Here is a 20,449-nt window from a genome sequence, read left to right as displayed (position 1 = left end):
AGGCGTGAGACTGGCCTCCCCCCTAACCCACTTCAGGTCGCTCCTAAAAACCCACCTGTTTCGCAACGCCTATAACTAATCTTCTCAGCCCCTTGGATTGTCTGTTTTCCTCTATGTCCCAGCGCCAAGAAACCGCCAGGTGTTAGTTGTGCTCTATAAGTTCTTTTTACATTACAATACAAATTTAACTGGTCGTTTTCTTGATATCAAACCCATTCCATCATGGGAGCCGTATTGGGACATTATCGAAAGGCCGTTCGATAGAAAATTGTATTTCCAATTTAGAACTGGGACCCTGCCTCTAAGGGAAATTTACTCACAAATGGTCACCAACCCAGGATGATAAATGCCACTATTGTAAAGATTTAACTGAGAACACTTCGCACTTGCTATTCGTTTGTCCCCTTTATTGTATTGTTTGTAATTACTTTGTATAAATTGTTTTTATTTTGGGAAAGTGACAGCACAATGGTTTAATGAGTTTTTAGATCAACCTTGTAGTATTTATAATGTAGTGTTAGGATGTATAATCGCTTTTATGACATGCTGTCGAATAAAGCTTTGAAATTTGATTTGACAACCCTGACAAATATTTTCAATTCGTTGCTGTTTATGTTTTTTTTGGTGCTGGAGTGTTTATTGTTTGTGGCGTTCGCACCAATAAAACCAATCTCAACCAGTCTGTGATTGCTGCCAAACCTCACTCCTTTGAGGACTAATACTCCCTACAGTTAGTTCCCCCGCGCGACCAGAGTCCTCCTTTGGTGTTGGCCAAAGCTCGCGCCGCCATTTCCAGGGCAATATCTAGCCACGTTAAAGTGCTGCTGGGCTTTTGTATAACCGCAAACATTCTGTTAATATAGATTTCTAACTTGACGTCTAATAATTTGTTTTAAAACTCTCACTTTTTACCATTTCCTGACATATGAGTCCGGAAGTAAATATTCGACTTTAATATTTTTATATATGACAGTCAATGTGCGTTATATTCGTCTTATTACTTTTGAATAAGTTGAAGGCGCGCATTGATGAATATATTTAGCTAAATATGTGATTTGAAAGGAGGACTTGAGGGGGAGAGGAGGAGGGCACCATTCCAAGATGGCCGCTCTCATGCTAGCTCACACAGGGGGCGGGGCAGCGTAAGCCTGACAGCAGCACCTGCCTTGCTTCCCTCGTCTGGGTCGAGGTCTGCTGCCGCTGTGGGAGCGCTCCTGTTGTCAGCCGTTAAAAGTTTCACCGGAGCCGTCATGGTGACCAAGAGGGCACTGCTCATCCTGGCCAAAGGGGCCGAGGAGATGGAGACCGTTATCCCGGCCGACATCATGCGGAGGGCCGGGGTAAGTGAGGGCATATTTTTTGCAGATTTATGTTGCACTTAATATGAGCACCAGTTACGTTACACAAGGACACATTCATTTTTTTCGGTAGGCGTGGGGAGATATATCGATTTGCCCAGAATCAGAGCATGCTGAGCCGACGCCGAGACTCGAACCTGGTTCTCCATGGCCAAGTCTGCAGCTCTGGTCGAAAGTCCACATCCTCTCCCGCTTGGAAACAGAACGGGTTGCAGGGCAGTGATTTAACGCAAAAAGATTGGGTTGCCCCTTGCAGATTATCGAGGGGCCCCGAGTCTCGCATGTATTAATTTGCCTTGTTACGGGGGTTGGGGGCAGTGATACTATGTGGAGGGGGGAAGTTGAATGCATGGGCAAGAGGGAGTTGGGAAAAAGGGAGTATTGGGGTGAGGAGGAATAGAGAGCATAAATGAAGAGATATTATGGGGGTAGGACCCGGCAAAGTAATGCATTTGGTGTACATGTAAAGCGCTCCCTTCGGGTCGAGTTCACTCTATATGCATCTGCAAAAAATAAGCGTGGGAGCTGTTTGGGATGGCATTGCCAAGCTTTTTTTACTTTTATCAAAACAACCCCCGTATTCTATGAGGAAGGAAACCCGTTCCTGCACTGTTAATGACATTGAGTTGCTTCAGATTAAAATAAAAGAAGGGGGGTCTCATGCGCTGTGAACATTCGTTTAACAGGTGTGTACATTATAGTCTATATGCTACGTCGGCATGAAAGTCCAACAATATTGTAACACTATTTTATCTTACTTTGTCCCCTCACCCATTGGTGCTGAGGATCACAGGTCCCATACCTATGCATCTGCAAAACATGGGCGTGGGAGCTCTTTGGGACGACATTGCCAAGCTTTGTTATACTTTTATCAAAACAATCCCCATATTCTATAATGAAGAATACCCGTTCCTGCACTGTTAATGACAACATTGACTTGCTTCAGATTAAAAGAAAAGAAGGGGATCTCATGTGCTGTGAACATTAGTTTAACAGGTGTGTACATTATAGTATATATGCAACCTCTGCATGAAAGTCCAACAATATAGTAACAATATTTTTTCTTACTTTGCCCCCTCACCCATTGGTGCTGAGGATCACAGGTTCCATACTTTTTATGCACGTAAGCTGCTGGCATAGATACGTATGAGGTGGTGCTGAAAGTGAGTTGATGCTTACTCAGGGCTTTAAGTGGGATAAAAAAACGGGGGTGCTCTAAAAGGAGGTGGCAAACCTCTTAAATAGGTGTGGCCTCAATCATGAGAACCAGCATTGTTTGCTGCTTTAGTATAATGGTGCAATTCTTGACGCGCAGTTTGGCTAGCCCTATAGGGTCCCTTCCTCAAGACTGTATTGTTTACAGCATGATAACACAAGGACTTTTTTATTCTCTGCATCGAATACAACCAACTAAAATAGCAAATCAAATAGGTTTAAATGTTTCTGCCATAAATTAACAATGCTCACAGTAGGGATGTGGAGTTTACCAGTATTTGCACATGCTACTATTCCCCACTGCAACAGCTAGGTGTCAGTTTTTTGATTTTCTTGGTAGGACCACTGAAATGATGCAATTCTGAGGGGCTTTCCGCATAATTATGGATTTGCTGCATTTGCTACTTGTTTCTAGTTCAAAACATTTAAAAGGTATTAAAGATGTAATCGGATGTGTTGACGTGCAGTGGACAGCCCTTCTCAAAAGGTGACTAGTCAACTTTCAATTCCTTGTTTGTGTATTTTAGTGGTAAACCTGGATGAAGTGAAGTCTTTGCCCATACAGTAACACTGTATTGTTCTTTTTCGCCACATCCTGTACCCTGCTACCCCACTTGCTAACCTCCTCTCCAGGGCATACAGGTCCACAGTTCATACTCTGTTTTGAAGCTTTTCAACTGCTGTATGTAAATTTAGATTGCCTGGCAGAGCACCAAATGCCAAAGTGGTGCTGCCAGGACTTCCTCATTTGCAATTACTTCAAAAGCCATTTGCGCCCACTTGGAATGCAGTCACGGACACCAGGGGAGCACGCCTCACAGTTTGACAACCTGTAAAGCATAGAGGGAATATAAGTACCTTGCACCATGCCCCCACGTCAATCGCTGACACCACAAAGGTGTTGTTGCTCCTGCTTTGCTAAAATAATTAAAATCCAGAGAAGAAATGACTCTCTTTAAAGGATTTCCTTTCCCCTACAACGTTCACCTGGCATGACATAATGTTGTAGGTTCTCCACTCATGAGAAGTGAGCAGTGTGAGTACGCGCACATCGAGGTGTTTGCTGTCACTGCAGTCCGGAAACCAGCATTGGTATAGCCGATAGGTCTCGCCTTTGGGACCATGTAAGTGGTTGGCCATGCAGCATAGAAGCTGCGAGTTTATAAATATTACAAAGAACGCTCTGCGTTTTGCCAGGCTCGAGTAGGCAGAAGAGGGGTGTGGGGAACGAGAAGAGGTGGTGGGGGAACGAGAAGAGGTGGTGGGGGGTGCGAGGGGGAGGGCAGGGGAAGATGAGGGAGAGAGGAAGGGAAATTTATTGGTACGGAGGAGGGAGAGAATGGGGGAGGGGAAGAGATGGCCGAGGAAGGTAGGGAGGGAGGACTGAGGCAGGAGGCACAGAGACACAGGAGGGAGGCCTGAGGCCAGTAGTGAGGAGGCAGAGCACCAGGGCGGTGCAGTAGTGAGGAGGCAGAGCACCAGGGCGGTGCAGTAGTGAGGAGGCAGAGCGCCAGGGCGGTGCAGTAGTGAGGAGGCAGAGCGCCAGGGCAGTGCAGTAGTGAGAAGGCAGAGCGCCAGGCCAGTGCAGTAGTGAGAAGGCAGAGCGCCAGGCCAGTGCAGTAGTGAGAAGGCAGAGCGCCAGGGCAGCGCAGTAGTGAGAAGGCAGAGGGCCAGGGCAGCGCAGTAGTGAGAAGGCAGAGCGCCAGGGCAGCGCAGTAGTGAGAAGGCAGAGCGCCAGGGCAGCGCAGTTGTGAGAAGGCAGAGCTCCAGGGCAGCGCAGTTGTGAGAAGGCAGAGCGCCAGGGCAGCGCAGTAGTGAGAAGCCAGAGCAACAGTGCGGCATAGTAGTGAGGAGGCAGAGCATCAGGGCGGCACTGTTGTGAGGAGGCAAAGCACCAGGGTGGCGCAGTTGTGAGGAGGCAAAGCACCATGACTTACTGTTATTAATCCCGGGAATCGAGGTGCATGTAACAGAGCCGTGTGCATGCGTCCTAGGCAGAGCCTTTGACTGAGAGGGTGCCATTAGTCCGCCAATAACTTTGTTACGCATGCGCGGTTAACGCAGTCGTTTGACGGGGAAACAGCTGATGGAAGAAATCTTAAAAGTGAAAATTTGATAAAAAAAGCAGATTGGAGGTTGGAAAGCAATTTAGACAAGATCCACACACACAGAAAAAGATGGTGAACACAATGTCATCCCGGGAGGAAAAAGGACACCAGAACCTCTTAACAAGAACCAGAGAGCGAGAGAGAGAGCCCGGGAGTGCTGCGTGCATGCGCGCACAGCCTGCTCTTTTTCAAAGCACATAGTCGTGCTTGGGGCGCGCCGCTTCGCACTCCCGCAAGCTGTATGCCGCCACAAGCATGAGTATGTGCTACGAAAAAGAGCTGTACTACGGCTTAAGGTCCTCCTATACTGTGCATGCGCGCTGCGTAAGCGAGACCTAAAAAACGGACCGCCTGTGCCAAGGCACAAAGCAGAGCCCAATAGAGACCCGTTTTTAGGCCCCCTTTAAAAAACTGCCGATGCTCAACACCAGCAGGACCCGGCCGACTTAAGGCCCTGTGCTTCTTGACTGTGAAGGAAGGCTTGGATGGAGAAAGAGCGATAAAGCAGTGGAGAAGGGTGAAGAAAGAAATGGAGGGAAAGCAGGGTAACTGCATGAGAGAGAAGGATCAAGTGGGCAAATGGGTAACTGGAGAAGAGGGCTAGAGGTTTCACGGTGAAGAAGTTTTTGTGAACTTTAACATGGAGTCTAAATTTTAGCCTCAAGGAAAACTAGGGTGAAACCTTTTGGATTGTTGTTCTGTTAATGGGAAAAGTGCAGCGGACTGAATGACACAGCTTGGTTGTCTAAATATCAAATTACGTTGCATATTGTGTCCAAATATTATTTTGTCTTTCTTGCTAGTCACACCTTAATACTGCTTATCAAAGATTTCGCCTCATCCGTACAAGTTTAATATAGCAACCAATAACTAAAAGGTGAGAAGTTACTCTTTGGAGAGTGTCTGCAGCAGCTTGTCACCACACGTGACACTCTTTCAATTAACCTTTACTCAGTCGGCGCTAGGAACAAAACTTGTATTTTTTTGTATTGTTGTAACCTTTCGCTGCATAACTTGCAGATTTCGTGTGTGAGCGCTGTAAATCCAGTGTGATGCAGATAACACCACAGCTGCAGAATCCCATAATTCGACTTCTCCCATCGTAGTAGGCCTACACAAATAGCAAACATCATTAAAACGTGTTTGCATGTCTGTGTGCTGGTGCGAGCATCGTCCACTGAGCCGTATGTTCACAATATTGATGATGATGATGCCCTCCTTGTGTATTAAGCAGTGGTTTTTGGTTGTAAACACACACACTTGCCAGTTTTAGAAAAGTGTGTGATAGAGGAAGCCAGCTTTGTTTTTATTGCGTGAGGGAAACGAACATACAATTTTGCTAGAGACTGTGAGAAGTTGGCCTGGCATATGCTGTCCACTATTCTAGTGGGCATCTTGCACCAGTCCAAACTACCCTTATTGATGGTAGGTTTAAATACATCCTATATAGAAAGCTATCCTAGTGGTAGCTGTGGAGAGCAGCCTTCAGGCTAAGTCTTGAAGGAATGTAAAGCAGCTTGTTTTACCAGTCTATAATCTCATGAATGACCAAATGAAAGGAGAACCATACCAGGTATATATATAAAATATATGTATTCTAAACACATCCCTCTAGTCTCCTTATGAGGCTAGAGGCAAAAGTACATTCAGTAAACTTATTTAGCACACAGTAAATTAGCACAATATACGTTGAGCCCTAGGGGCGTACCAAACCATATATTAAGAAAGTGGTATAAGAACCACGACTGACATAGATACAATGCCAAGAGCCTTTAGAACCACTGGGGCCACCAGGAACCACCCAAGGTAGTGACACAGAGGACTCACGGGGGACACGTGCAGTGTCTAAACACCGCCGCGAATCACCGTTAACTTCTATGGGGAAAGTTGCAGTTAGAATTTTAAAGATAAAGGACACTTAGAAGAGGACTTGGAGAAAACCCCTTTAGAACTAGGAGGTTCTAGAGTCAACACCAACGGGAGCACCGGAGTACTCTAGTTACCTCACCCAGGGAACCGGGTGCATAGGTGTCTTCTTGTATCTGGTTTCGTCATCGATTTCAATGGCGATCTGCTGCAAAGTGCTGCTGGCGACCAAGTGGAAAGTGTCTGGGTGGATCCAAGGGTGGATCGGAGATGTGAAGAACCTGAAAGCAGAGGGGACAGAGTCTGGGTCACTTGCCAGTGACCAGGAAGGCGATGAGCGGATGCCCACCGATGTCGGGTGCTTGCAGGTGAAGAAGGTGAAGCTTGACTCTTCAGCCACAGGTTCTGGATTCGAGCTGTCCCACGAAAGATGTTGAGTGCTGCGGTGTCGGTTTCCGATTTGGACCCAACAAGCCTAGGCTACAGCAACCCACGTAGAAAGCAAAGATTGGCTTTGGTGCAGACCAGCAAGGTCTGAGGGACTCGCCACTCAGTGGGGGAGTCAGGGTACGTCTGGAGCAACCAGGGAAGCCCAAAGTAAAGAAGATTTAACTTCGTGGGAACCCACCAGTCGACGGACCAGGGATCACGAAGGAGCCTCGAGCGGAAATGCTAGAGCGGGCTCACTGAACACTCGTGGAGTGTTAGCCCACAATCTTTGATGCAGATGGTGCTCTGGGCTTGGACTACAATTAGCCCAATGCACAACTTCAGGAAAGCTCGGGAAGTCGATGCACTTGCAAATGTGCACGGTATCCAGGAGTTCTGGTTCCACGTCACTTGTGAGGGCTGCGGGTCTAAGCTTTCCTGGCATCTCGTATCGGCCTCTGAGAAGTCTGGAAGTCCGTGTCCTGAGTCGCAAATACTTCGGAGTCCGTCTGGAGTTTCGGAAAGGCAGACCGGCAAGATGCTTCTTTGGTGCCTGTTTAAACAGGGAAGTCACTCCTTGACCCCAAGGGAGATTCTTCAATCTTCTAGTCGTGTAGAATGGCGAAGTTCCAGGATATATGTTGCAGAGTTTCGTCCAGGTGTAATCAGAAGTCCTAAGGACTGGGGTCCCATACTCATACTAAGAAAGGTGGTTGGACGTACTCTGGGGACCCACTTATGGGAGGGTCACGAAAGTGGGGTGGTTACACCCATTTCCTTTGTCCAGTTTCGCACCAGAGCAGGGACTGAGTGCCCCTGCAACCGGTTTGAACTGGGGTATGCACAGGGACACCAAGTGTGCCCCAGCACTGTCTGAAAAGCATTCTCTGAATGCACCCACCCACCCCCAATACACTAAAGCCTGTCTGGGAGGTGGTTACACCTCCCTGTAACAGGAAACCTATTGTCCAGGCCTCCCCTGCCGGAGTTTCGTCCAGCAGCAGGAGGTCAGACCCGTGTCTGTGGCTGCAGCATCCATTTTGTGAAGCTAGGGTTCTTTTAAACTATTACCGTTATGGTCAGTGTGTAAATGTCTCTCCCTCTAGAAGGGTGGAATTCTACTCCTGCCGCCAGGACTGGCGGGGTGGGGGTCGGGGGGGAATGGTAGGATTCCCAAGTGTTTCACACCAAACATGACATGTTTCCATGCAGCCATTCCAAAGTTAGCATTCACCGTGAGGTTATAATGCACTAAAGAGTATATGGTCTGGCTGCATCACAGAACAGCCTCCGAGAATAGATTCCGAAAGATGCAGAGGGGTCCTGCTCATGCATGGGCACCCTCTCACACAAAACCAAGCACTCTGCCTTCAGGATTGATCAGGCCTGCCATAGGAGTGACTGATAGGTTTATATGTTTCAGTGATTAAAGGTAGATATAGGTAACCTATAATCTTAGTAAGGGGTGCATGCACCACCTTACCCAGGCTGCAGTAGCAGTCCTGTGGTGCCATTTTGGAAGGCTTCCCAGGGGTGGCATAATACATGCTTCAGCCCCTGGATGGCCTCTGGGGTACCTATGCCCTTGGTACCTAAGGTACCATATACTAGGGACTCACAAGGGTAACCCAGTAACCAATCTGAAGTGTACCTAAAGTGCATGCAATCATTTTAGAGAGGAAAGCAGATAGGCTGGGGCCCTGAATAGCAGGATCCCAGCCAAACGAAGTAAAAAAACATTAAAAAAACACCAGAAATAAAGTGGGGGCAACAATGCAGTCAGATTCCACGTTCCTACAGAGACATTGAAAGAAGCTTTTTCAGGAATATAATGACCCCCGTTTGCTCTCTAAAACAAGGTAGAGGCACTATTTTTAGGTCTCGTCTGAGCCAGCGCATTCGCTGCTCTGGTGAGACATTTACTGAGAGGGGCTTTAAAAAGCCGACCACAGCTTTTTGGGTGGTATAGAGCGTCTGCCTCTCTGTGCATCTCCCGTCCCCCTCGTGTGCACTGAACTTAAACCCGCTCGCCCCGTGCTGAAGAGCCAGCCGCTGTCCTGAAGGGCCGACTCTTGCCAACACTGCTGCCCACTCCATAAAGTGACAAGTTACGAATGACTGTGAGTGTCATATTGTTACATGCTCGTGTCTCCTGTATTCCAACAAGTAAATAAATGTTACCTTCCCGGACTCGTCTTCGTCGGCGGCCACTACTGTCTCCTTTCGCCCTGCTAGAGTGCTCTCTTAAAAGGAGGCAAACAAGTTGCATCAGACAGAGCCTCTGGAGCCCACCAGTGCAGACCAAAAGCTATACCTCATGGCGCTGTTGCAATTGTAGCAGCATTTTATTGAATCGAAATTAGTCTTAGATTTCTAGATGCTGGTTTCGTTACTGCAGCGGCTCAGTGCATGAATAGTCCGTTTTTTTAGAACCAAGAACGTTGTTCCAGTATAAGCAGTCTAAACATACATTTGATTTGAAAGCATCCCAGGTCTGCGTTTTACAAAATGATTTTATCATTCCCACGAAAGGGGCAGCTGGGTATTTCTAACCTTGTTTCATCAACTCATCAGTGTATTGATTCAATTACATAGCTTGGCCAGCCTGGTCTCTGTAACAAAGCCCTTTTACTGCCAGACCTGCTTTCTCGCCAGCCCACCAATCACAGAAAAGTTAGAATTATTCTGCGGAGTCAGCGGCACCACAGCATCGCTCTATGTCACCACAGCATCGCTCTATGTCACCACAGCATCAGTCGTCACCACCACAGCATCAGTCGTCACCACCACAGCATCAGTCGTCACCACCACAGCATCACTCTGGGGCACCACCACAGCATCACTCTGGGGCACCACCACAGCATCACTCTGGGGCACCACCACAGCATCACCCCCCTTCACTACAGCATCACTCAGGGACCCAACCATATCACTCAGTGGCACCACAGCATCAGTCAGCGGCACCACAGCGTCACTCAGGGCCAGCACAGCATCGCTCAGCATCAGTCGGCACCACGGCAGCATCAGTCGGCACCACGGCAGCATCAGTCGGCACCACGGCAGCATCAGTCGGCACCACGGCAGCATCAGTCGGCACCACGGCAGCATCAGTCGGCACCACCGCAGCATCATCTGGGGCACCACAGATCACTCTGAGGCACCACCACAGCATCACCCCCCCTTCACCACAGCATCACCCCCCCTTCACCACAGCATCACCCCCCCTTCACCACAGCATCACCCCCCCTTCACCACAGCATCACCCCCCCTTCACCACAGCATCACCCCCCCTTCACCACAGCATCACCCCCTTCACCACAGCATCACCCCCTCACCACAGCATCACCCCCCTTCACCGAGCATCACCCCCCTTCACCACAGCATCACCCCCCTTCACCACAGCATCACCCCCCTTCACCACAGCATCACCCCCTTCACCACAGCATCACCCCCCTTCACCACAGCATCACCCCCCTTCACCACAGCATCACCCCCCCTTCACCACAGCATCACCCCCCCTTCACCACAGCATCACCCCCCCTTCACCACAGCATCACCCCCCCTTCACCACAGCATCACCCCCCCTTCACCACAGCATCACCCCCCCTTCACCACAGCATCACCCCCCTTCACCACAGCATCACCCCCCCTTCACCACAGCATCACCCCCCCTTCACCACAGCATCACCCCCCTTCACCACAGCATCACCCCCCCTTCACCACAGCATCACCCCCCCTTCACCACAGCATCACCCCCCCTTCACCACAGCATCACCCCCCCTTCACCACAGCATCACCCCCCCTTCACCACAGCATCACCCCCCCTTCACCACAGCATCACCCCCCTTCACCGAGCATCACCCCCCTTCACCACAGCACCACCCCCCTTCACCACAGCATCACCCCCCTTCACCACAGCATCACCCCCCTTCACCACAGCATCGCCCCCCCTTCACCACAGCATCGCCCCCCCTTCACCACAGCATCGCCCCCCCTTCACCACAGCATCGCCCCCCCTTCACCACAGCATCGCCCCCCCTTCACCACAGCATCGCCCCCCCTTCACCACAGCATCGCCCCCCCTTCACCACAGCATCGCCCCCCCCTTCACCACAGCATCGCCCCCCCTTCACCACAGCATCGCCCCCCCTTCACCACAGCATCGCCCCCCCTTCACCACAGCATCGCCCCCCCTTCACCACAGCATCGCCCCCCGCATCACCCCCCTTCACCACAGCATCACCCCCCTTCACCACAGCATCACCCCCCTTCACCACAGCATCGCCCCCCCTTCACCACAGCATCGCCCCCCCTTCACCACAGCATCGCCCCCCCTTCACCACAGCATCGCCCCCCCTTCACCACAGCATCGCCCCCCTTCACCACAGCATCGCCCCCCCTTCACCACAGCATCGCCCCCCCTTCACCACAGCATCGCCCCCCCTTCACCACAGCATCGCCCCCCCCTTCACCACAGCATCGCCCCCCCTTCACCACAGCATCGCCCCCCCTTCACCACAGCATCACCCCCCCTTCACCACAGCATCACCCCCCCTTCACCACAGCATCGCCCCCCCTTCACCACAGCATCGCCCCCCCTTCACCACAGCATCGCCCCCCCTTCACCACAGCATCGCCCCCCCTTCACCACAGCATCGCCCCCCCTTCACCACAGCATCGCCCCCCCTTCACGGCAGCATCAGTCGGCACCACGGCAGCATCAGTCGGCACCACGGCAGCATCAGTCGGCACCACCGCAGCATCATCTGGGGCACCACAGATCACTCTGAGGCACCACCACAGCATCACCCCCCCTTCACCACAGCATCACCCCCCCTTCACCACAGCATCACCCCCCCTTCACCACAGCATCACCCCCCCTTCACCACAGCATCACCCCCCCTTCACCACAGCATCACCCCCCCTTCACCACAGCATCACCCCCCCTTCACCACAGCATCACCCCCCCTTCACCACAGCATCACCCCCCCTTCACCACAGCATCACCCCCCCTTCACCACAGCATCACCCCCTCACCACAGCATCACCCCCCTTCACCGAGCATCACCCCCCTTCACCACAGCATCACCCCCCTTCACCACAGCATCACCCCCCTTCACCACAGCATCACCCCCTTCACCACAGCATCACCCCCCCTTCACCACAGCATCACCCCCCCTTCACCACAGCATCACCCCCCCTTCACCACAGCATCACCCCCCCTTCACCACAGCATCACCCCCCCTTCACCACAGCATCACCCCCCCTTCACCACAGCATCACCCCCCCTTCACCACAGCATCACCCCCCCTTCACCACAGCATCACCCCCCCTTCACCACAGCATCACCCCCCCTTCACCACAGCATCACCCCCCCTTCACCACAGCATCACCCCCCCTTCACCACAGCATCACCCCCCCTTCACCACAGCATCACCCCCCCCTTCACCACAGCATCACCCCCCCTTCACCACAGCATCACCCCCCCTTCACCACAGCATCACCCCCCCTTCACCACAGCATCACCCCCTCACCACAGCACCACCCCCCTTCACCGAGCACCACCCCCCTTCACCACAGCATCACCCCCCTTCACCACAGCATCACCCCCCTTCACCACAGCATCACCCCCCTTCACCACAGCATCGCCCCCCCTTCACCACAGCATCGCCCCCCCTTCACCACAGCATCGCCCCCCCTTCACCACAGCATCGCCCCCCCTTCACCACAGCATCGCCCCCCCTTCACCACAGCATCGCCCCCCCTTCACCACAGCATCGCCCCCCCCTTCACCACAGCATCGCCCCCCCTTCACCACAGCATCGCCCCCCCTTCACCACAGCATCGCCCCCCCTTCACCACAGCATCGCCCCCCGCATCGCCCCCCGCATCACCCCCCTTCACCACAGCATCACCCCCCTTCACCACAGCATCGCCCCCCCTTCACCACAGCATCGCCCCCCCTTCACCACAGCATCGCCCCCCCTTCACCACAGCATCGCCCCCCCTTCACCACAGCATCGCCCCCCCTTCACCACAGCATCGCCCCCCCTCACCACAGCATCGCCCCCCCCTTCACCACAGCATCGCCCCCCCCTTCACCACAGCATCGCCCCCCCCTTCACCACAGCATCGCCCCCCCCTTCACCACAGCATCGCCCCCCCCTTCACCACAGCATCGCCCCCCCTTCACCACAGCATCGCCCCCCCTTCACCACAGCATCGCCCCCCCCTTCACCACAGCATCGCCCCCCCTTCACCACAGCATCGCCCCCCCTTCACCACAGCATCGCCCCCCCTTCACCACAGCATCGCCCCCCCTTCACCACAGCATCGCCCCCCCTTCACCACAGCATCGCCCCCCCTTCACCACAGCATCGCCCCCCCTTCACCACAGCATCGCCCCCCCTTCACCACAGCATCACCCCCCCTTCTCACCCCCCCTTCACCACAGCATCACCCCCCCTTCACCACAGCATCACACCCCCCTTCACCACACCACCACAGCGTCACTTGGGACCCCCGCAGCGTCACTCGGGACCCCCACAGCATCACTCGGGACCCCCACAGCATCACTCGGGACCCCCACAGCATCACTCAGTGCTTCTTATACTTTTCAATTACAACTTGTCAACATGCTGCACAGCAGCCACACCTCTCTACTGCACAGCTTAGAAACATTGGCAAAGTCAATAGCTCTACCTAAACACTTATAAGGCCCCCCAATGCATCGCTGATAGGTCTCGCCTTTAGGACATTATAAGTGTTTAGTTATCCAGCACAATATCCTTGATTAAACAGCATCAAGTGTTGCATGGCTAAACACTTATAAGGTCCCAAAAGCGAGACCTATTGGCTATGCCAATGCTTGTTTCAATATAATAACTACTTAAGTTATAAGTGGTCCATAACGCACTTCCACGTTAAAGCACTGCAAATAAAAGCTGTTTACTGCTATCCAATGTAATGGTCCTAAATGTACTGCCTTAGAAGGGTGGAAGTTGTTTGCCTTACAGGGATTCTAGTCCATGCATATGACTACAGATGTCAGTTGTGTCCGTTTTGCTCCTCTGTGTCATGCTGCAAGCTAACGATGGCCATATTGCATTAATAACATTTTTTATTTGTGTGGTTTATTCAGGTATCAAAATGTCCAGTTTTGTTCAGTAATCAACGATTGACGTATTCTTTTCATGTGACAGAAGAAACTGTGCACGGTTTCCTTATTAATAAGAAGGAATACATACTTTATTCTGTAATTAGGCTATCCCACACACCACGTGAGCACAGCTCTCTTTAAGAGAGAACTTGGAGCATAAATCTGACACATCCTGAATATACAATGAACTGGTTAAAATATCTACCATCAGCTACTCACGAACTTTGGAACAAGTAAAGCCTGAAGCCGATACTTTATTGAGCCCCGCAGCGAAGAGTCCGGTTGAGCCAAGGCTGCTTATACGTTCCGGCCGGCTAGTTCCTCCTTGACTACAGAAGGGCTAATACAAGTAACCTTTCTATTAAAAGATTATAAAGGAATGTGCGTTATTTTGTTTAGCACGCTGAAGGCACGGGGAATATTCTATTCAAGTGGTGGTAAAAATCCAAGGTTGAGTTCATTAATGGAAAAGGCATGCATCCTTTCATTCAGGATGAAAGGAATATACACATTTGTCATCAAGTGAAAGGAATGTGCAGTTTTATTCTGAAACAGGAGCTCCCATTCAAGTAAAGGAGAGTTCATAATTTCATATAGTAGTGGGAAAGAATGTTCTGATAAATTCAGTACTAAAAAGAGGACGCACTGTTGATAGCGGAACAAAATGTGCAGTGTTTTGCTTCAGAGATGGAATCAGTCTGCTGATTTGTTAATGAGAAGGAATGTGGACTGTTTGTGCCCAGTAATATAATTGTTTTATTGAGTAATGGACTGTGCAGTGTTGTGTTAGGGAAAGGGATTATCCTGTTTATTCAGTAATGGAAATGCATGTGCTCTGGTTTGAGCCATTAATGTCCCCTTGCAAAATCCTAAATTAACTGAGGAAGAGGGTTAAACGTTTATAGACTTCATGGGATTTGCTCCAGTGAGGGCATTAGGTATTGTTAGGGTGACCAGATTCTCGAAACAAAAAACCGGGACATGTGTCATAGACATAGAAGTAGGACTGACAGAAGTACCCATGTCTTTAAGTGGGATGTAAAAACGAGGAGGGGGGGGGAGGGGGCTCAAGGGGCGTGGCCGATGTAATTAAGGATGTGGCTTAAAACACATAAGCTAAAAAAAATCTGTACTGAGCATAGCGTCCTGCCCGAAAAATATGCTGCTTCTGTCATTGTATCCAGTTAAATAATATAGTGAGTAACATCACGCCTAGAACAAGCCTGGACTATTGGCTTTGTCAACAGTTGTTAGCTGCATTAGAGAAATAAGCAACAACTTTGGCTTCGCTGCACATAACATTGAAAATGCCTCGGTTCTGGAATGAAGAGACTGTGAAAGAACTATAATGGGGTCTCTTGAAAAGCAGTGAAGGGTGGTAGTGCTGCAGCAGTAAGCTTTTTAGGTTTCGCCTGGCGATCCGCTGCGCAGCAGCTTTCGCGCAGGCGAAATCTTTTGAGAATAGTATGTGGCTTTGTCCCGCCTCTCTTCCATTGGCTAGCTCCATAAATGGAGGCTAGCCATTGGAAGAGAGAGGCGTCCGTCATTGTGCGAGGCGATTCGTGGGCGTTCCGGCGATTTTTAAATTTATTTATTTTCTCTCCGCCCCTTTTTAAAACGTCATGCGGCGGTGACCGCCTTTTTTTTTTCCGTAATGTTTTGGCCATTTTGGACGTGTGTTTTGCCGGGGTGGGTTGCGCAATTTCAGTTCTCTCCTTATCAGGGACGAAGCATTTTGTTTATTTACGTCTTGTCTTTGCGTGTCTCGTTGCTGTCGTCCTCTGTTCCCGGATTGCCCTCCTCCTGTTGATCGCTCCCAGTGCCATCCAGCCACATTGCCCAATCGTCCAGTATCATCGCTTCCTCGGACATGTTTTAATGGAGCCCACACACGTTAACGGCCTCACCGGCACCACCCCGCTGTGTGTGGCCGCCGGCCACCCCGTAACACTGTCCACGTCTCGCGTCCAAGGCACCTCCCTTCCCGGCCCCCTCTTGTGACCGCGGCCCGCCTAACCCTTTCGTTCTGTGCCCCCCTCCCATTATGGACAGAAGCCTCGGACATGTTTTAATGGAGCCCACACACGTTAACTGCCTCACCGGCATCACCCCGCTGTGTGTGGCCGCCGGCCACCCCGTAACACTGTCCACGTCTCGCGCCCAAGGCACCTCCCTTCCCGGCCCCAACTTGTGATCGCGGCCCGCCTAACCCTTTCCTTCAGTGCCCCCTCCTAATATGAACAGAAACCTCGGACATGTTTTAATGGAGCCCACACACGTTCACACCCTCACCGGCACCATCCCGCTGTGTTTGGCCGCCTGCAACCCCGTAACTGTCCACATCTTGCGCCCGGTTGTGGCGTCTGCCCCAAAAAGATGCTATATATATATATATATTGTGTATATGTGTGTGTGTGTGTGTGTATATATATATATATATATATATATATATATATATATATATATATATATATATGTATATATATATATATATATGTGTTTTTTTATTAGAAAAACATAAAGGATGTCTGACTCAAGCTGGGCTTTGGGGACGGGGCAACATTTATGTGCAGGGCCGAGGGCTTGTTTGGCTTGAGGGGTACCAGGAGACCTCGAGGTGATCGTGATCCAGAGCTTGGTGCCAGACTCGCGCCTTCATGTGGCTCGGCTGACTCTTGGTTGCTTATTCCTTTCACTAGCCTTGGTCTGTTTGTCTTTAACAGATGAGAGGGTGGTAAGCGTTGCTGCTTTACATTTCCTAGGGCTGTGGGTTGCCTGTCTTGGCTGCGCGGACTGCAGATTTGAACATGCCACCCTTCCATGTTATTATTATTATTTGGATGTGTACAGCGCATGGCTGCCCATCCAAGGGTTTCCCAGCACTACGCGACAATAGGGTACCAGGAACCGAGAGGCAACTGCTATGTGCTCCGTTTTCCACGTCTTCGCGCCTGCAGAAGCCCCCATCCTGCTGGGCCCTATTTGGGAGGACGTCCATACCAAGGGAGCGAGGGGTATTTATTCTACAACTAAGAGCGTCTGAAAGAAAGGGTCAAATTGTGGGCTTTCGCATCATAATTTAACTAGTTGAAGAATCACCAGCAAAATGTTTTCTAGGCATTTCTGAAGGGGCACTCAAGAAAATAAATAAACGGAAAGTACTGCCTGCTGCCAAGGGCGCCCCTTCCTAGGATTTTTGGTGGGTCTTCTCATTTGCCCTACACTCCTAGTTTTGTTTCCCTTGGTTAATTGTTTTTCCTTCTTTCTTCTCCACCAGCTCCATTTCTTCCTTCCCCGTTCGATCTTTTCCTGTTTTCTCTAATCTTTTCCTCCCCTTTTATTTTATTTCTGTCTCTCCCTCACTCTTTCTCTCCTCTTTTTCCAATTGCAATAGTTTTTTTTCTTTCCCTGTCACCATCACCGTACTTAGTTCCTTTGCCTGCCCTGACCCCAACCTTTTAGCTTGAACATGGCATTCCTATGAAATTATATTTACGAGCTACTGCCTGCAGACTAAGGGTGGCCCTAAAACTAGAGTTTTAGCCTAACCCAGCCTTGGCCACCGGGCCCGGACGACCGTCCCCACCCACCGCCCTTGTAGCTGCCGAAGTTGTGGTTCTCGATGCCACCTTCCATTCTAGCTTATACCCCTTGCTAATGTTTTTCCACAGAAGGCGTGTTAGGGGTTCAGATCCCCCTGCACAGAAGCACTTCTGGCTATCACGTCCCTGTGTTGCTGATGCGAAAGGGTGGGATCCCTTGCAATCCATCGCTTCCGCATTGTATAGTGTGTGTACTGGAATCGGACCACACACTGTCACATTTTTCTCTGTACCAGGACTTGTAGTGATTTTAATGCACACAGCTCATCGGAATCACAGTATGTATGTTATAGTTTGCTGCTTCCCTAAATCCCCAATTACTGTTACCTGGTAAGCGTCATAGTTCTCATTATACCTTCTTCCAATAATATAAAATATTCCTCTAAAACACGATATCGCATCTGGCTTTACTTAAAACAATTCCACTCAAACTTCCTCATAAACACAAAGCAGCATTTATTTCTGTTTAAGAGCTGAGGCGCATCTTTTGAACAGGTGTAAGCAGTTCCTTAATTAATGTTCTGCTATACATCCATGTTTTCATACAATGCCTTGTAAATTGCTAAAAAATCTCCCAAACTTTACTTCCCTATAAAGTATCTCTCCACTCGCCCCCCCCACACCAGGTTCTTCGCTTTTTTCCTCTAACATTTTTATTTTTATGTTTATTTTGCTGCGCAATACACTTAGTTGTGTTGTAAAAAAGATATATTTCAGTCTTTTTAAACAGAATATTACATTTACAAAACTGTGCCTCCCCAAAAATGTCCCTCTCCAATTAGCAGGAGACCTCCTGCCCAGCACTATATGTAACAAGCTGCACACAGTCTTCCACTTACTAGTAATTTTATTGTATTGTTTGTGCTATACATTGCTTTCATGACAAACACAGTATTTGTGGGTGGGTGTGTGTGTGTGGCTCTGGGTGGGTGTGTGGCACTGGGTGGGTGTGTGGCTCTGGGTGGGTGTGTGGCTCTGGATGTGTGTGTGGCTCTGGGTGTGTGTGTGTGGCTCTGGGTGTGTGTGTGTGGCTCTGGGTGTGTGTGTGTGGCTCTGGGTGTGTGTGTGTGGCTCTGGGTGTGTGTGTGTGGCTCTGGGTGTGTGTGTGTGTGGCTCTGGGTGTGTGTGTGTGTGGCTCTGGGTGTGTGTGTGTGTGGCTCTGGGTGTGTGTGTGTGTGGCTCTGGGTGTGTGTGTGTGTGGCTCTGGGTGTGTGTGTGTGTGGCTCTGGGTGTGTGTGTGTGGCTCTGGGTGTGTGTGTGTGGCTCTGGGTGTGTGTGTGTGGCTCTGGGTGTGTGTGTGGCCCTGGGTGTGTGTGTGTGTGTGTGGCTCTGGGTGTGTGTGTGGCTCTGGGTGTGTGTGTGGCTCTGGGTGTGTGTGTGGCTCTGGGTGTGTGTGTGTGGCTCTGGGTGTGTGTGTGTGGCTCTGGGTGTGTGTGTGTGTGGCTCTGGGTGTGTGTGTGTGTGGCTCTGGGTGGGTGGGTGTGTGTGGCTCTGGGTGGGTGTGTGTGTTGCTCTGGGTGTGTATGTGTGTGGCTCTGGGTGTGTATGTGTGTGGCTCTGGGTGTGTATGTGTGTGGCTCTGGGTGTGTATGTGTGTGGCTCTGGGTGTGTATGTGTGTGGCTCTGGGTGTGTATGTGTGTGGCTCTGGGTGTGTATGTGTGTGGCTCTGGGTGTGTATGTGTGTGGCTCTGGGTGTGTATGTGTGTGGCTCTGGGTGTGTGTGTGTGTGGCTCTGGGTGTGTGTGTGTGTGTGTGGCTCTGGGTGTGTGTGTGTGTGTGTGGCTCTGGGTGTGTGTGTGTGTGGCTCTGGGTGTGTGTGTGTGTGGCTCTGGGTGTGTGTGTGTGTGGCTCTGGGTGTGTGTGTGTGGCTCTGGGTGTGTGTGTGTGTGGCTCTGGGTATGTGTGTGTGTGGCTCTGGGTATGTGTGTGTGTGGCCCTGGGCGTGTGTGTGTGTGGCTCTGGGTGTGTGTGTGTGTGTGTGTGTGTGTGTGTGTGTGTGTGTGTGTGGCTCTGGGTGTGTGTGTGTGTGTGTGGCCCTGGGCGTGTGTGTGTGTGTGTGTGGCTCTGGGTGTGTGTGTGTGTGTGGCTCTGGGTGTGTGTGTGTGTGGCCCTGGGGTGTGTGTGTGTGTGTGTGTGTGTGTGTGGCTCTGGGTGTGTGTGTGTGTGTGGGGCTCTGTGGGTGTGTGTGTGTGTGTGGGGCTCTGTGGGTGTGTGTGTGTGTGTGGGGCTCTGTGGGTGTGTGTGTGTGTGTGGGGCTCTGGGGGTGTGGGTGTGTGTGTGTGTGTGTGTGGCTCTGGGGGTGTGGGTGTGTGTGTGTGTGTGTGGCTCTGGGGGTGTGTGTGTGTGTGTGTGGCCCTGGGGTGGGTGTGTGTGTGTGTGTGTGTGTGTGTGTGTGTGTGTGTGTGTGTGTGGCTCTGGGGTGTGTGTGTGTGTGTGTGGCTCTGGGGTGTGTGTGTGTGTGGCTCTGGGGTGTGTGTGTATGTGTGTGTGGCTCTGGGTGTGTGTGTGTGTGTGTGGGGCTCTGGGTGTGTGTGTGTGTGTGTGTGTGGGGCTCTGGGGGTGTGGGTGTGTGTGTGTGTGGGGCTCTGGGTGTGTGTGTGTGGGGGGGGGGGGCTCTGGGGGTGTGTGTGTGTGGCTCTGGGGGTGTGTGTGTGTGTGTGGCTCTGGGGGTGTGTGTGTGTGTGGCTCTGGGGGTGTGTGTGTGTGGCTCT

The 20,449-nt window shown here is 51.1% G+C and overlaps 1 protein-coding gene across 1 annotated transcript in view; it reads left to right on the top strand.

Moving 5' to 3' along the window:
- Positions 1-1,099: 1,099 nt before the first annotated feature.
- Positions 1,100-20,449, top strand: part of PARK7 (Parkinsonism associated deglycase) — a 34,485-nt gene continuing 15,135 nt past the window's right edge. The window contains exon 1 of the mRNA XM_078686588.1: positions 1,100-1,340. Coding sequence (XP_078542714.1) covers positions 1,251-1,340 — 90 coding nt within the window. The 5' untranslated portion in view covers positions 1,100-1,250. The remainder of the gene's footprint in view (positions 1,341-20,449) is intronic.

This window comes from Lissotriton helveticus, chromosome 4_1, assembly GCF_964261635.1.
Source record: "Lissotriton helveticus chromosome 4_1, aLisHel1.1, whole genome shotgun sequence".
NCBI classification, from domain to species: domain Eukaryota; kingdom Metazoa; phylum Chordata; class Amphibia; order Caudata; family Salamandridae; genus Lissotriton; species Lissotriton helveticus.
This window is presented reverse-complemented; position numbering and strand designations above follow the sequence as displayed.